The sequence below is a fragment of the Anguilla anguilla genome, chromosome 7, assembly GCF_013347855.1.
Source record: "Anguilla anguilla isolate fAngAng1 chromosome 7, fAngAng1.pri, whole genome shotgun sequence".
Lineage (NCBI taxonomy): Eukaryota > Metazoa > Chordata > Actinopteri > Anguilliformes > Anguillidae > Anguilla > Anguilla anguilla.
Window position 1 is genome coordinate 51,258,855 of NC_049207.1, and position 18,457 is coordinate 51,277,311.

The 18,457-nt window shown below is 44.9% G+C and overlaps 1 protein-coding gene across 17 annotated transcripts in view; it reads left to right on the forward strand.

Moving 5' to 3' along the window:
- The window catches only part of LOC118231730 (adhesion G protein-coupled receptor L3-like), a 219,281-nt gene that overhangs the window by 174,010 nt on the left and 26,814 nt on the right, over window positions 1-18,457 (forward strand). For all 17 annotated transcript variants that reach the window (XM_035425857.1, XM_035425861.1, XM_035425858.1 and 14 more), the window contains 4 exons: window positions 1,391-1,567; window positions 10,719-10,928; window positions 13,031-13,251; window positions 17,534-17,600. In XM_035425857.1, the coding sequence (XP_035281748.1) occupies window positions 1,391-1,567; window positions 10,719-10,928; window positions 13,031-13,251; window positions 17,534-17,600 (675 nt within the window). The remainder of the gene's footprint in view (window positions 1-1,390; window positions 1,568-10,718; window positions 10,929-13,030; window positions 13,252-17,533; window positions 17,601-18,457) is intronic.

The window sequence follows — 18,457 nt, forward strand, 5'->3', positions numbered from 1 at the left end:
TGACTGTTACTCATCATCTTATTTCCTGTGCTGTGCTGATGCCCTTGCTGCTCTCATGGACATGCACATATGCACTGTACTATGACTTAAAGGTCCAGGATGTCACCATGGATACCGGGCAGTCCATTAGATAAATGAAAAAGAAATGGAAAGACTTTCTGGCCTCAGAAATCGTGCTACTAGCCTTTCCTAAACAACTGTTATAATAGAGCATTAGCTTCAATGGAGTATAAAAGCCAGACCTTCTGCCTAGTGTAAGACTTCTGGTGCCTGTATGCTACTTCCTAACATAACGTTGACTGTCAGGGTGGACAACCACACATAATGCCTTTTGAGGTGTGGGGGGCAGCCTATTCACCAAGCCCCGCTTACCATAACTACTAACACCATACAAGAAGATGCAGACACACAATCGATGCAAGGGCAGAATGATGTAAGCAGGAAGGAGGGTGCCTCAGTAACTGACAAGCTGCTCCACTGACCAACATACTGTACAATACAGAAATCTGCAATGAGAGGAACTGGGCAACAATAACAGGGCAACTGACACTATAGGGCAACAATATCAGGGCAACTGACACCATGGAGCAACAGTAACAGGGCAACTGTCACCGTAGGGCAACTGTCACCATAGGGCAACAGTAACAGGGCAACTGTCACCATGGCACCCAGTAATAATGGAACCCTTTATTATTGCTAAAGATTCCTTTTGCATGGGTTCTCTGGGATGCTGAGCAGCAAATGGCAGACTGTTTGAATAACCGCCCTTATGTCTGCACAGTAAACACTATGAAGATCTTCTGGGAAACGCACCAGCAAAACAGAACAGCGAGGCTCACAGATACTGTATTAAATAAAAATGAGCAAAGAATCACCATAGAAGGGAATCCAGCTTAACTCTGTTGTATGACTGGGGCTATTAGGTTTTCATTTTGTATCTGTGTAGAAATCTACAGGAAGCATGGCAGGTCAGGGGGGTCTATCTTAAATTACGTCCATCGTTTACTCTTAAATCTCCCAAACCCAAGGGTTTCCTGTCTAATTGAGGGCATCGCAGAGACAGGATTATTCTTAAGTGCTGTATTAATTCTGCTCTTTTTCGGCTTGATTGTTTGTTTACTTGCGTGAGCTGAGTGTTTGGACAGGCACCTGAGGGTAACGGTTGAGGAAATTGGTTTATAGCTCAGAGGTGTGATTCTCAGGTGGATTCTCAGCTGTTGTATTTCTGAGCTACGTGCTTAGCCCAAACCGCTCCAGTAAACATCCTGCTGTATGAATTTATAGAATGCATAAACAAGAAGAATGGAAGCTGTCCAAGTTGCTCTGAGTAAGAGAGTCTTGAATGTGTAAAATGTATATATTTATTTATATTTATGTATCATTTTCTCAGCAATCAGAGGAGTATTTCAACCCCAACTGCTCCTTCTGGAGTTACTCCAAGCGGACGATGACGGGGTACTGGTCGACTCAAGACTGCCGCCTGCTGCACACCAACAGGACCCACACCACCTGCTCCTGCACGCACCTGACCAACTTCGCTGTGCTGATGGCCCACGTGGAGGTCAAGGTGAGCTCATTTCCTGTTCTGTTCGACGGCGGTCACGGTCGACTCATTCTTTCCTTAAGGAATGCACATGTTCATTACACACTGGAATTTCCTTCTTCTTTTTTTGAAGCTAAAATACCTGTGTGAACAGACCAGAGCAGACCTTATGACAGTTGGCCTATATACCATAGCTTTAGGGCACTAAGGTACCCAGGCTTAAGTCAGCATCTTCCTCATTAATTTGATAGTGCCATACGTACAGTGCATCCCTCTCAGAAGAGCTGAAGTGAACGAGCGGCCCTTCTCTTCGTCTTTCTCGCGTTGCGGTTTGCAGCGTGCTGCGCCGTATTTGCTAGCGGCATTTCAAGCAGCGATTAAAGTCGCGCGAGGCGCCGTTCTGATCTGTCGGTTCCTTGGCTGGAGGAGTATCGATTGCATTATGAGGCAGATCTCCGCGTGACGGGGACCCCGAGATGAAGAGGTGCCCCTTCAGAAGAGGAGAACAGAGGCGAGAAGGTGTTTGAAATGCGGGTGATTGAGGAGTGTTTTTGGATGCGAGGTGTATTCACCCTATTTAAAGGTCGCTGGGATGCCCTTGCTATCCGTTCTCCATGACAGTGGCATAGGAGGACCTCCGCTGTTGAAGGTTGTTGGAGAAAACAAGATTTTTACTTTCTTCTGTACACAAAAAGAGTATAGATAAAATTAAAATGGTATGCCTTACCTGCCATAAAATAAAAGATCTTTGATGTTTCCTGTGAATTTCCAGCGAATGCTTTAAATGAAATGGATGAATTCATTGCGTAAGTCTAGATCAATGCAAAAGGGCTTATGCATCTCGGAATGACTGGTGGACACAAAGAGTCTACAGGACCCACTGATTCAAATGCAGTTCAGATATTTTTCAGTGAAGAAGCCCAACCTCTGACTCTCATATAATCTTCTTTGAAACATTGTGGAATTATTCAGAAATGATTAAGTGTTTGCTCTTTTTTTCTTCTTCCATCCATCCAAGGTGGAAAAATTTAGTATTCACTGTGTCCGCTGCAGATGTTTGCTGTTTCCAATGTCTGATGATTTGAATGTGACGTCCCCGGTGTCTTAGCACCGTATAGAAGGCATGAACAGAAGCCACAGTTATTCTGAAAGTATGATGATTTACATACCTGGATCTCTGGCTGCATCGTGACTGTTTATTCTCAGAAGCCCTGTCCCGAAACCCCCCTTTTATGCATTTCGGATTCGTGAAAAATGGGTTTCGCTACGAAAAATGGCGGCGCTACGTCGCGCGGTATTGCACCCGGAGGCTCCGCCGCGCCCGAATCTCCCGGGAGACCGTCGCCGGGGCCCTCGGCCCGGGTGACAGACAGTTCGATTACCGTGACACAGGAAGTTTGGGCGCCCCGGTGACGCACGGTCTCCACGGCGGCGAACCGGGGGACTCCATGAATGGCCGTGTCGGTTGGCTGGAGTCCGCGTGTGAGGGGTCACCTCTGTCCAGTCTGGCCGGGGTTACTGTAAGTGAGCAGCTCCCTCTGTTCCTCACACTTAGCTACTGAAGGACTTTATTATTTTTTTTTTTTTGCCGCCAACCAGCGCTTAAAATGGAGGCTGAGCGAACAATGGGGCACAGCGGGGCCGCTGAGAGTGAAAAGTTGACTGAAAGGAGAACTTTATCAACAAAAAAAAAACAAAAAAAGTCCCCCGTGAGTCACCGCATTTTCTACACCACAGGCATGTGGCATTCAGCAAAGCCAAATAACGCTCTGAAAGAGGATATTAGTCACAGGCTGCAAATAGCCAATAAGAGGAGGGCTCGGGAAATGTAGGTAGAATATATTTTCCGGAAAAAAAGGGCTTTATAGGTAAACATCCACTGAATACAAACTTTTTTTTTTTGACAAGCTGTTCAAGGGAGAGTGAATTTTCAGACGACCGAGAGGTCCCATTATGCCACACTTTACATCGGTGCTCCATTTTGCTGGAAATGCATGAGAGCGCATTTGCCCTTACTGACATTATTGTGTACATGTGTGATGGTTTCGGAAAAAAAAAATAATAAACGATTTTCAGATTGGTAGATACGCTTAAACTGGGGTCCTTTATATTCATCCCATTTGATTTCGGTGATTTGTTCGAGAACCTGAGAGCAGGGTAATGGCGAGTTGCCGCGTTTTCCCCGGCGTTGCAGTAAACATATCGCATTCTCCTCATACCCAGGGCTCGCTGATGGATTTCGCCTGTACTGCGAGACCACACAAACGTGGAGAACGTTGCGAACGGAGTTCGGTGATTTATGAATCTGCATGAGGAAGGGATTGGTTTGATCCCAGCGGGTCAAGTAACATTCTGTTACAGTAATCCGTCGGTTTACCGGGAAAGCGGCGCGAGATTAATCACGTCCGGCGCGGGGAACGACGCACGATGGCGAACGCACCGCTTTTGCCCCAGACAATATTGCGGAGAGATTTATTAAAAACCGAGCGCGTTTCGGAAAACGTGCCGTTCAACCGACGCACCAGGATTTCAGGAGTCTGGTTCATGAAGATCGTTCTGCATCCTTCTGATTTCGTTCTGTAGCCACAGGCATTGTCTCTCTTAGGAATTAATTACACTTGCACTTAATTCTCGCACTTCAATCTAATTAATTCCATAAGTGAACCTGAACCTTTAATCTCCGCAAGTAAAAAAGAAATACTTTAATCGTTACAGAAATGTCAAACATGTATAATTTAATGGGAGCTACATTGTAGTTAAATGCTAATTTGGTTGTTCAGCAAAAACTGGATTTGGTTTACCAACCGTTTTCTTAATCATAATCCATGGGTAACCTAAAGACCTGCAGGTGTACACAAGCCTGCTGGGTCTATACAAGCACTATAATAATCAGATTTGTTGAAGCCATACATGGCAAGGTGACAAATTGATTTTGAATGGGGCATGTGTTACATGTATGAACATTGAAGTGTTTTCGATTCGTCCTTCAGCAGAATACAGAATTGCTTTTAAAGGTCAGTTTGTGTTGTTTGTGTTCACGTGATTATGTTTAAAGGAAAAACTGCTCTCTCGCAGATAATATGAACATTGTATTTCCCTACATAATGAGGCTCCGACAGTTCTGTCTCAACATGGGCTTTTGATGCTTCACGATATCAAAGCTCGCATCAGAATTAAAGAAAGATCGAAATCATTTAGAATTTAATGAAAATGTAGGAAGGCATAAAAGAACATGGTCAATGAGTGTGTTAGATACCAACGTGGATTTCAACATACTGTAGCTCTGTAATTGCATAGTTACGGTTAATTTGTTCACAACATAATGTGAAGTATGCTTAGATATACAATGACTTTCTCCGTGATCCAAGGACTTAATTTAGACTTTGTTACAAACGGGAAAATATAAGTATAAAATACATTTTTCAAACAGTCCAATCTTAATTCATGAAATGCAATTATAAACATGTAGCCACATGGCATCAGAAAGATAATATTAGTAAGAAAAGTAACTGTGACTCGTGCGTGTGCGTGTGTGTGCGTGTGCGTGTGTGTGTGTGTGTGTGCGTGCTTGTGAAACCCCTGGTAATGGTTATACATAGGAAGCCACCAACGGGCCCTAAAACAGCCGAAGCATTCGGTACCCAGGAATCAGCATTAATGCACGGAACCTTTATCACGAGCATGACCATTCATCACTGTAACTTGCACTTACCTCGACAGGACATGGCTAACCATGTTTTTCCTTACCAATAAATGTCACTTAATTAGCCCCTGGTATCATCCGTGCAGCACACCGCCGCTGCTTTGAGCTAACTATAAAACAGCCCGCGCCCCCGATGGCTCACTGATTTTTTTTTGTCTGACTTTGCGATTTTTACCAGGAGGCCGTGAGCTGCTTTTCTGCGGGGAAAAAAAAGCTCGTAATTTAATACCAAAGATCGCGTCGGAGATCTGCAGCCTCCAGGTGTGGCACGCTGGGTCTCGCCGTCTGTATGTGGGGGACCGGCGTGGATTATTCGGGTGACAGTTAATCAAGCAAAGCTAATGAAAATGGGTTGAGAGCAGTGATTCATTAACAGGTAATATTTCAGCCAAACTTTCCTTTCTGTTCTCCGTCTACCCGAGGTACACGCGTATGTTTGAAGACTGGAACTCTTTTTTCCGTAAGATCCATCTTGCCATACTGTGAATAGCTAGCACTCAGAAGCAGGGTTAGCTTCAGTTCCCTTCCAGTTAAATTCTTGAGGGATAATCCACAACGAGGTGGTCTCCACATCGCGTCGGTGGTTCTTTGTCTCTGCGTCGGTCGTTATTTTTCAATAGCGGACCACCTCGCGGTGGATTATCCTGCTTACTACATGGTTAATTACCTCGTGAAAGAAATCGATCGATAATTTGGCACAAAATATTGATTTAGACGGGGGGGTATTGAAGTAAGAAGTCTTTTTGTCACCAGGTGTTAGGAAATTAGAAAATTAACCGCACTTCTTCCTGCGGAGTGATATGACAAGTGTTCCAAGGTAAAGCGGCCTGTTACCCATAGCAACGGTCTGTTATTCTGAAAATGCCTGAAGTAACCAATCAGAATTGAGCATTCAACAAAGCCTTTTAACAAATTAGTTTTGAAATGCCCATAGAACTTTTAACTTCATGATCTGAATTTCAGTTCATTTCCTAGAATGACTGAATTGAATTGAAATGAAATTGACCCCATCCCTGCTCAACAGCGTGTACATAAAGTTTCAAATAATGTGACACTGACTTCAGAGTTAAAACTTTAAAAGCTTTAAAGGAAATATTTCAAAGACAATTTCATTCATCTGAGTGAATACCAGAAAGACAGGACAAATATGTGGCAGAACAGCAATAAAATAAATATGAGAAAAATACAAATTGCCAAAATCAAATAGAAAAAATATATATATGTATGCCTTTAGATCAAACAAAACGGTTAATATTCAATATTTTTTAAACATCGGACCTTAGAAACATTTGGATCAACCCAAATGTCAGGGGATTTGTCCGTCTATGTATTTGTCCAGATGGAGCATCGGATCACCAAATTACAATGAGCATCTGGGTGAAATTCTGACGTAATCTGACCCATAAAACATAAACGAGGGCCAGTCGACACTCAGACACCGATTCCTAAAGGACAAATTGGGAGGCGAGAGACCAGCCTGGCCTTACCTTCGGACCGGAAATGTAGCCGTGCTGCGCGGCCTTGCGGCTGCGGCGGTTTTTCTCAGACAGGACCGGCGAGATGAAAGCCGGACGGAGCCGGGACTGATTGCTCACTTCGCCAGACACATGCTGGCCATTACTTAGATGGGAGAGGTGTCATATGAAAATAGCAGGGGTGGTATTGAGCAGCCAGTAAGTGGCACCATTCCCCTCGGACCAGAAAATATAAATCAATGCACCTTTCAAAATGACAGAGGGCTCTACGGTGTCCTATATTTCAGTGTCCTGTGCGGCTATTAAGTTACATTTCCAGTGTAACCGTTCGAAGATGTGCTCCCAGACAGCACTAAAGCTGACTTCACTGATATACAAAGTGGTTTTGGTTGTTCTTGTTGTTGTTGTTGTTGTTGCTATTTTTTTCATATAGTTTATACCATTTTCATTTCATACCGGGACTGTTTGTACAATATATTTTATGATTTACCGTAATGATGGAAGCGGCCCGAGCCGGTTTCTCGTCGGTTCTGAGGACACGCCCGGATCTTTAAACGTGATGAATACGACAGGCCCCGTGATGCATGTGTTGTCTTTGGTCTGTTTCTCGCAACAAGCCGCCTATAAATCCTCTTACAATTGCTCCAGTGCCGGAGAAACCCACAGTACACAGCGTCGTAGTGTCACCTGTCATCGAGAGAGCCCCCAACCCAACCGCTTTTTAAAATTATTCCTTTATTGAGATCCGTAGCAGATCCATACATTTTAATTTGGTTACATTCTGCTGACATCATTGAAAATTCATAAGCTGATAGGCTTTTGCATTATATCAGCTGAGAGCGCATTTCTTGTGGCGCTGGCCCTTTAATGTATTCAGGAGCCAATGCGGAGAGACCGGTGGTTACCCGGAAAATTCCCAGGGTGCTTATTGTGTGTGTTACATTTTCCATCATGCAGCCTGATTGGAAGAGCCAGGGTCAGGAAGGACACATTTGAATACGTTGCTGGTGTCTAACCTGGGAGCCATTCTTCAGATGCTCGCGCCTGGAGATTGCAGCTATAGATTGTGCATAATGTCATGTGGTCCCAATTAAATTCAATTTGTGAAGGCATTGGCACAATAGAGGAAATGTGTGTGGGTGGGTGTGTGCGTGCGTGCGTGTGTGCACGTGTGTGTGCATTGTGTATGGGTTATGTGTGTGTGCGTATACGTGCGTGTGGCTGTGTGTGTGTGTGTGTGTGTGGGGGTGTGTGTGTCTACTTGTGTGTGCGTGTGGGCACAGGTGCGCGTGGTGTGTGCGTGTGGGCACGTGTGTGTGTGTGCGTTTGGGCACGTGTGTGTGTATGTGTGTGTGCATGCGCGAGTGTGTGTGGGTGTGTGTGCAGGTGGCCGATGCAGTTTGTTCCCCTACAGAGGCTCTGGGTGTGGTTCATGCCCCTGTGACACAGAGTCTGAATGTGCAGCTAAATGAAGTCAGCAGCTTCAGAAAGCCCCGCGTCTGCCCCTCTGCCGAGGCTCATGTAAAAATAAAAAGGAAAACCTGCGCCGGGACACGATGCTTTTTAGTCCAGCGCAGAACACCTCGGGGCTCCAAAACCTCTGGCTTTAAAGGGGTCATGGTTGGCGGTCGCCCCCCCCCCCCCCCCCCCCCAAGAACAGACGAGTCATTGGGCAGTAAATCCATCAGCGGGATGGAGGCGCGAACCGGACTGGGGGGGTAAAGGCGGTGATGGATTGAGCCGACAAGCGCGTGCACACACGCGTGTGGTACAGTAACACGCCAGCAAACACGCTACAGCGATCCCTGTCACGCGTGGCTTTTGAAGCGGGAGACAGACAGCCAACTGTGTGAGCACACAAGCGGGACGGGGTGGGGGGGAGAGGGTGGGGGGGGGGGGGGGGGGAGAGCTGGCGCGTTGGCGGACGCTTACACGTCCCGCCTCGTCAGCGACAAAGATAAGAGACCGCCGTCCTTCTGTGCCGGTTACGAGCCAGTTTTTTGCGACGGCATCCGGTCCTGACTTTGTCGTGCGCTTGGCGCATATTAAAAAGAGTCAGCATATCGCTTCACAGGACATATTGTTGAGCGCACGGGGTATAAAATGCTAGGTGGGGCTACCTTCTGTGCTACGCGTGAAGAACATTCTGCTGACGCCTGGTTCAAAGTTAGATTTAGAGGCCCTTTTTTTGCGAAGGGCCTGTCGAAAGTGTGTACATCTGCCAGCGTTAAAGCAAATTTGCGGTTTGTGGTTTGTGTGGAAAATGGCAGAATTCGCTGACGCCAAAATGATAGTTATGTTACGAGGCTGTTCTTGTAAGCAGAGTCCTGTATACAGTAATAATCAAATGTGGAACAACAAAGCTTGAAAATTCAATCTGCGATGCATGTCCAATGAACTCAGGATGGCGTGATTTGTTGTGCATGCATTATTGTGCGAGAAAATAATGGCGTAAAAAAAAAAACACACACACGCTTGCTTACCATCCTCGCCGAAGAGACACAGAACTCTGCTTTGAAGTTTTTAAATGCAAATGTTGCAGCTGATGGCGTCTTGCATGATGATCTGCTACTCAACCCCACCGGGATATCAGTTAGTCAGTCATCAGTGAGATGTCTTTCTTCAGTCCAAAACGAAAAAGCGAAACTGTGGAGGATTTCCACTGAGGAAAAGATTTGAATCTGAGGATGACTCCAATATTTGGGTGCAGTAATTATAGAATGTTAATAATTTATGGAATCAAGTCTCAAGTGTCGGTTCTTCAAAAAAATGCTTTGCATCTTCTTTTTTTCCTCTGTATGTGCAGTTTTCCCTAGACTTGTGATATGCCATATGTCAACGTATTTCTGGACATGTAGTGCAGCATTTCCCAGAATTCTGCTCTTCTGTATAGCTGTGTATAACTATGGCAACAGCCCACTATGTGGAGATCTCGATTATGGACAGTTTTGATTATTGGTGAATAATTAATTATTAGTGTCACCATTGTTGATGCAAACATGTCTGTTGCAGACCATAAAATGACCAAACCAGATTCAGGCAAAAAAATAAAATAATTTCCCATCATCATTATTATCCTTATTATTGTTGTTGTTGTTGTTAATAATAATAACAACAACCTGCCCAGGATGTATTCCTGCCTCTCGCCCAATGCATGCTGGGATAGGCTCCACCCCCCCCCCCCCCCAAACCCTGCCCAGGATATGCAGGTATAGATAATGGATGGATGGATGGATAACAACAACAAATAATGTCTGAAGATGTTTTTTCGATGCTGTATCTTTGGCTGTGACAGCATGTAGTTTTTTTCCCCATGTTTCAGTAGCAGTGTCTGTCAGGAGCGACCGAGCTTAATGCAGCCGCCATTCTTCTAACGTGTTTATTATCAGCGTTACACAAGGCAACAGCCCTCCCCCACAGTGTGGCCTTTTCATTCACTCTCACGCTGGGAGCAAACGGCGAGCGTTTTAATTATTTTTTACTTGTCGCTTTTAATGGGGCTCGGTGTGCCGTTCGTTAGGGTTTGCCGTAAATCTGCTTTAATTGCAGCGGGAACGCACAGCATCGCAGCTCCTGTGAGTGCACCCGTATTAATTGTCTTTACGGAAGGCGCCCTGCACACTTCCCTTCAAAAGTGCAGTTTTAGCAGCAGAGAACCGTAGATTGTGGAACACTGCTTTGTGAGGGGTTGCAATGGTTAAACATGATGCATTTTATGTTGCATTGGCAGGAACAGTGTTGGGCAGCCCTGCTCTAGCTGTTGAATGAGATGTGCTTTGTTGGAGTGAAAACCTACAGGATGGTAGATCTGCAGGAACAGGGTTGGGCAGCCCTGCTCTAGCTGTTGAATGAGATGTGCTTTGTTGGAGTGAAAACCTACAGGACGGTAGATCTGCAGGAACAGTGTTGGGCAGCCCTGCTGTAAGGGGGTTTTTCGGTGTCGATCGTGTGTCGAGCGGCTTTTGAAAAGCGCCTTTTTTTTTCACGGTTTCCGCAGGGCGTGGACCCGATTCACAGCTTGCTGCTGGACGTCATCACCTGCGTGGGCATCCTGCTGTCCCTGGTCTGCCTGCTCATCTGCATCTTCACCTTCTGCTTCTTCCGCGGTCTCCAGAGCGACCGCAACACCATCCACAAGAACCTGTGCATCAGCCTGTTCATCGCAGAGTCTCTCTTCCTCGTGGGGATCAACCGGGCAGACCAGCCGGTAAGTAGGGAGTAAAATGCCCAGCGTTGATTCAACTCTAACAGAGGACATATGAGTCCAATAGGGTCCATGTGTACTCTGCAAGCGGTGATTTAACACTGAACATTTCACTGTGTGAGATAAGCTCCTTTCACCGCAACTGATTGTGTTCTGGTTCTGTTCTGACAAAATGGTAGTGGCAAAAAGTAATGGAAGTGTCTACGTCAGCATGGAGATCTATTGCAAAACCCCCTCATCGCCAGAACAGACTAGAGTGAGAGTAAAATTTCATGTGCATGAATCTTGTGTGCAGAGGACAGCGTAGTACTTCATAGGGAATGTGCACACCATTGCATTGTTATATTCTTTCAGATAAATAATGTTAAACAGCATATCTCTCTCTCTCTTGCCATCTCTCTCAGAACATTTTTACATAGCACTGTGGCTATTTTTCTTGTGCATTTTTGGGATTATGATAAAGCTTCAGAATGGAATTTAGATCACTGGCCTATGAGAACAGTGATGGCTGAATAAACTATACACACTTCCCATGGCTTTGAAAGTATCTGAAGGGCAAACGTTTGAGCTCTGGTAATGTCTCCCACAGAGTATAGCTTAATAATCTTTGGTTTTCCCTCACAGTCTTTAGTTCCATGTGGAAAGTGTATTAGGAGAAAGGAACAGTGATTTAATGAGTGTGTTTTAAAGTCATCCTTGCTTAAAAGCCAAGAACATTTTGAATCTCCCCATTAAAGCACTTGCATCGGCTGCCCCATTATGCATTCGACTGCTGTTTTAGTGCGTGTGTGCGCGCGCGCGTGTGTGTCTGTGTATGCGTGTGTGTATGTGTGCATTTGTGTGCACAGACACGTGCATGTGCGAGACATTGTGAGAAAGAGATGGAGAGAGACAAATGTAAGAATTTTCAGTGATACTGAGATCAATAGGAGTATCATTATTTCAAAATGTACAGAATTCTGTCTGGCAGGAGAAAGTAGAAGAAAAGAGATGATCAGGAGGATTATGATACTAATGATGATGATGATGATGATGATGCCATTGGTGAAGAAAAGTAAAAAAACGAACACACACAGAGAGAGACAGAGACAGAGCCGAAGGTCCGGACCCCCGAACAGTCGGGGAACTAATAAGCGGAGGACGGAAGCGCTCGGGGCGGGCGAGCGAGCCTCGTTCTCCCCAGGAGTTATGCAGATACGGCCCAATTTGTGGCCCTCGCCTCCGTCCCCAGCAGGGCTTCCAGCCTCCGTCTCTGTTCTCCGCTTCAAAGCCAGGTGGCCTCGCTCCAGGGGTACCCCCTGCGCTTTTGTTTTGGGCCCTCGTCCCTCCGCCCCCCGCGGGCCGGGTGCGGGGGGGGGGGGGGGGGGTCGGGGGGCGGTGGGGTGGGGGTGGGGGGGGGGGTGCACCGCACGGCCAGCAGCCGCTTCCTAAACAGGGGGATGATCTGGCTTAAGAGATCGATATGCTCTTTTTAATGGCCGCCTCCGGAGTCGGTCTCCTTGCTGCGTTACTGCACGGCGAGCTGTGGGGTTGCGGTGACAGCTTAAAGGCGCTCGCTATTCCGGAGTTTTCCGCGGGGACCTGCAGGGCTTAGCCGTCCAAAGGATGCTGGGAGCCTGCAATTTACTTAATTAAGGTTAAAGTGCCCGCTGTTTTTATCCTTTACTGGTGAAGTGAGGATCACGTGCCCACAGATGCGGCAGGCTTATTGCTAATGAGTAATGGAGTATGATGAGAAACTTCCGGAAGAAGATAGAAGAACAGCACTCCTGCTTACATCCTGCCATGTCTTAGCTCAACATGAGGTGTAGAAAAGTTCTATTATTTCAAATTCTGCGGTTTGATCCTCCAGATAATTGAAAGATTATGTATATTACTTGTTATAAAATGAAAACAAACAACAGTCAAGTCACAGACATAGCGGTAAGCTAAGCAACAGAGAGTATGGGTGTTTGAGACCATATTGTACTTGAGACTTATCTGTTGAATCGAATGCCTTCTTATATGAAGTAAATAAAGGTTCTGTTTGCCTGTACTCCATGATTGTGTCCACTGTGCCACGCCGCCGGTGATGAAACATGACGGTGGTTCTTTGCCACCGGCAGATCGCCTGCGCCGTCTTCGCCGCGCTCCTCCACTTCTTCTTCCTGGCGGCGTTCACCTGGATGTTCCTGGAAGGGGTGCAGCTCTACATCATGCTGGTGGAGGTGTTCGAGAGCGAGCACTCCCGAAAAAAGTACTTCTACCTGGTGGGCTACGGCGTTCCGGCGCTCATAGTGGCCGTGTCCGCCGCCGTGGACTACCGCAGCTACGGGACGGACCGAGTGTGAGTACGCCACGCCGAAGATTTTTCCTTTTCTTTCTTTCTTTCTTTCCTTTTTCAAAAATGTACATTCCATTGTGATTCAGTCAAGCTAGTTAAGCGAGAGCAAGTTCTCGTCTATAACAACAGCCTGGCTAAGAGCTTTGGGTTACTTTTTATGCGCTAATGTACGTCCGAACTTAACATGGTGCAGACTTTGCAGGTCTTGTGTATCTCTACAATGGTGTCTCCACTGATTTTACTGTAGCCCTACCTGTCCTCAGGTCTGGTTATGGGTTTCTTGCCATGTTAAATGCACGTTCTGTGAGTCGCTTTCAGTAAAAGCTTCTGGTAGATGCTTTAATTGTAAATTGTAGACCGCCCAAAACTGTACGCATGTGGAGTACTTGGTATTGTGGTAAATTCAAAAATACTTGTGTAATAACCACATATGTGTTAACATACTGTTATGTGAAAGGAAAATGTTAGTGTTGCACTGATCATAGGTGAAATCAGGAAATTATAACATGAATGCAGGAATATATTGGGCTCTAAAGGGTTAAAGGGTTATAGTATTTCAGATGAAATAAAAGCTGTGTCTGATACAGCCTGCCCAGACATTTAATTTGATTGTATTCACCTGACTGCACATACATGCAATATGAGACGTGTATGTTTTTATCGATCCCTGTAATGATTTTTGCATTCTGGACCCCTTCTGCACAGTGAGTGGGGGGCAAAGTTACTATTCTCTAAAGGCCAGTGTTCTTTCTATCCACGGCCAAAGTGAGGCCTTTTCTTTTTATCATTCAAAATGGCGCTTCGCTTGCCTGCTCTGTGTTTGTTTTAAGAGGAGCTGCTCTCTTGGTTCAGTGGCTTGGTATTCAAAGAGACAGCCTGCCATTCTCTTTCTTATGCCCGTGTAATTTCTGTTTAGTGAGCATGGCTGATGTTGATATTAACATTTGGACTGGTAGCGGACTGCATTAAACATCCATTGTCAGTCCAGCCAAAAGTACTGTGGGCCTCTAGAGCTATATCTTTTTCTCTCATCTATTCTAGACCTACCTAAATAAATGTAATATATATTTTTGCTTTTCTTAATGAATTGACATACAGTGATTGTATAAATTGATTGTGGAAAATATGGAATGTTGCAGGTTAACAGAATACATGTAATAGAAGAACCAGTTAGCCCTAACCGTTCCCTCCTGGTGCTAAATTCTAAAAGAATCTGCTACAGCTATGGCTATTTATATGTGCACATTTATATTCAGAATTCCCTCAAGTTTAGATTATAATAATGTACTTGAAACTCAAAGAATGGGGACAGTCATTTCCTAGTACTTTAATTTACTTACTACCACTTAAAATATCTGAAATTGACAAGTAAATTTGTTTCATTTTTAAAGATTTCTAGGAGCATTTTTTTTGCCCCCTTTCAGGGATAATTTCAAATGATCGTTTCTATTTGCGGTCGCGTATTTCAAAGTACACGAGGATTGCAGCGGCAATAGCGAGTAAGGGAAAGAATAACGTTCATTCTTCACCAAGGTCCTTGTGACCTGGAACCTCGAAATTAAGAACGCCGGCGTCCGAGGTTTCTTCCTCCGATGTTATTGTGTATCACCCCCCCCTTTAAAATGCGCATTGGACGGCATGCCTCGAAGTGTGAAAGCTGCGGTTGTGCGTGATAGATGAGGTGATATCTTGCGGGGCCTTAGCGCAGTGTCGTGTTAATAATTAAAGTGGGGCCAGCGGTGTGATGATTATTGGGAGGTGTGGGGAAGGCGAAGGCTAGCCAAGAGCAAGAGAAGTCAGGCTGCCAGAATCCCACTTCCTGCAAAATTTAAATGTAATTACTTGATAAACAGGAAAACAAGTATTGCCAACTGCAGAGCCTTATCAGGGTTTGTTTTTGTTTTTTTATCCATTACAATGTGAGACCATGCCTAAATCGTTTCCTTCAAGTGTCCCAATCTACTTAACTCTATATCTTCATGAAAAATACAAAAAAGTAACTGCGCCATCTATGAAAGAAAAATTACAGTGTGTTTGGTTTTGATTTGCGAACACGGGGAGAACATGCAAACTCCGCACAGAAAGGCCCCAAGCCGAGATTTGAACCCACAACCTTTCTGCTGTGAGACAACAGTGCTAACCACTATGCCACCATGTCCGCTTGACCTCGTTGCCAATGCGTATTTCAGGCACATTGCAAAATGAACACGCAGTGTGCTAACAGGCTGATTCCCTGGCTACTTGATGATGAATACTTTATGATAATGAAGCATTAGGTATGAACATTTTATGGCGTGTGCCTAAACTGAGTGTTTAATGTTTAAACCACATGTTTATGAAGATATTTACGTGGCATACTGATAACCTCCGCATAATTAGATGCCATTGCATTTTCCCCATTGTTTATGTGAATTAGCCTACGGCTATATTCTTATAACAACCATGTAATTCCTGAAAATGCTGGAAGTCCCATGCTGTAGAAGTTGAAAAGGGTATTATTAATTATATATGCCAGTGATGTGTTTATGAGCAACTCAAGAGCATGTTTGATTATCTGCATAATTAAGGACTCAGCTTTCTAATAGCCTCATATATCAAATTGCACAATTTATTTGTAATAGGGCTTTAAGTACAGTTTGTGGTATATATTGCTGATTTGAATCTTATCCAGACCCTCTGACAAGGTTGAGCTTAGTGTATGTGAAAAAAGACAGTGAGTTTACAGTGTTAAATTAATTCTGATAAAGCTCTTTTGGTCCCTGTATCAGACTTAAACAGACGCTGAGCATTTTATAGTGTATATGTAGAACAGCAAATTAATTTTAGCCATTTTCCAAAATCTTGTTATTAAAAAGTATCAGCCAAGGGCTGATTAATTGAGGGTTTTATACAGTTGTATAAAAGTTCCACAACGCACAAGTCCAAAATAATTCACTCAGCGCACAAACTACACAGAAGAATGTTCAGTGTAAAGTAAACTTAATTGAGCACTTTAAACTCACATACTGTCCCTATTGGAATTCAAATATGATCAATAATTTAAAACTCTAATAGAGTACATACTCTCCCTTTTGGATCCATATCAACTGTGTTATATACTGTATGATTAGTCCGTTAGAGTTGATCTGACAGTGGCTGTGGCTTTGTACCCACTATGATGGAAACTGTAGCCATGCTCATCTTAAGTATTTAACACGAATATGAATTCCATTCTTTTTTAAAAGAGAGACTGTTCACCTGCATTTTCTTGGTTAAACACAGTGTAATGCATATAGGCATCATTTAATGAGTTGTTACATATTTTCATAAAAATTTTACATTTATTTATTTATGGTAGTGTGACAGAGTATCAACCGCTACAGAACTGCCACCTCTGTCACAGAAACTACTGATGATAGGAAATATATTTGAATCGTCATGCACAAAGTTCCTTAGAAACCCTCACAAATAAAAATAAATAAAAAAAACTTTGCTTTAAAAACCCAACCCACACCTTTCCCATTTTATTTCAATTGGTTTAAAATTGTGTGGATTCTTTGCTTATGCCGTGTCACTTCCTTTCTTGTCTCCCCGTGGCCCGAATGGGAAAAAGAAAAGAGCAGTAATCTTCCTGGGGCCAAAAGCGGAGTCCTGTTTAATGTGCTGGAAATTAAATGATTAATAATTTAGTCACAGGTCATGAATCAACTTCATTTCTGGTGTTCTGAGACATTTGCAACTCTAGCAGCCTTCCAGACTCACACATTGAGGTTCTTATCTACCGGTTTTCGACAGAAAGGCCTTCAGTATCCCAGGAAATATTTTTATATATTTAAATATATATTTTTAAGTCACTGAATTGACAGTTGGGATCGCTGTCCATATGTCAGCCAGTGGCTGCTGACACACTGTGGAGAAACAAAATGGCCACATCACCGTATGCGTGTGTTTGGGAGGGGCGTGAACGTGCGTGCAGGGTGGCGGGTTCGTACAAACCTGCTGTGATGTCATTCAACCGACGGCCATTTATGTGTCTTCTCTTACCCCCACCCTCCCCCCCTGCCCCCTGTATCTCCTTTTTCCCTCCACTGGAGGTGATTATTGCGCGCCGGCTACAGTGCTGCGGGAGATTGGCCCCATAATTCAGGATTTAAATGAACGAGCGCCGTAATATTTCCTTGGCTCCCGGTGGAATGTTCCGGAAGCGTCCATTCTTCTCTGTCACGCTCCCGGTGTTGATGTATGTCCCGCTCGCCGGAGCGCCGCGAAAAAAAAAACCCAAGCGTCCCTTTGCGTTTCATTACAGATGCTGGCTGCGGCTCGATACCTACTTCATCTGGAGCTTCATAGGTCCGGCGACCTTGATAATTATGGTAAGTGCTCCGCTAATTAGCCCCGCCCGCCTTCCCGGGGCGCGGCCCCTAAACGATCCGCCGACGGCCCGCTCCTCTGGCTCCCCAGCCCGCCGTCCATCACCCCCCCCAAACCCCCGGGCGCGCCCGGTAAAAGCGGGGGCCTCTTCGGGCCGGCTTAACGAAAGCCATCAGCGGACGCCGTAGAAGAACGCCGCCTGGCGAGTTCGTTCCCAGATAATGATTGATTCGCACGCCATTACCTTGCCTCTGTTCCCCCAAGTATGTGCGCGCGGTGTGTCTTTGAAATGCGCGGTTTCGCAGGAACCGAAGGCAACCGAGCCTCAATGTGTACGCACTCCTGCCTGAAACTCGAAAAGCAATTTGCTTTCAGGTTTCGAGAGATTCAGCTTTATGCTTCAGTGTGACTTATGTGCAGTATTGAAATATGGTAATTCATAATTCTTCGATTCTGAGTACCGGTGAGTACCTTTAAGGGAATTATTCAGCTTCCCCTTGGTAATGACACAAAGAAATAAACACTTATACACAACAGTCGGCACCTTGGGGTCCATGGGCGAGGATAATCGGGTGCTGGAGATAATTGGATGAGTGGGAAATGTCCCCAATTAGCCGAATGTCACTGAGCGTGCTCATGATGCCCATTCACGACGAAATGTCAAAGTAGCCTCTGCTGTTGCACCGTGGTGGCTGAGCTTGTAATTGATGCCATTTTTGAAGAGCGGTACCTTGAGATTCAACTCGGTTAACTCAGATGACCTTTCAAAACTCACGGTGCATAAAACAAACACATTCAAAATACCCTTTGGAAGGTTGATATATATATATATATATATACCGCTCTATCAAACTCAGAT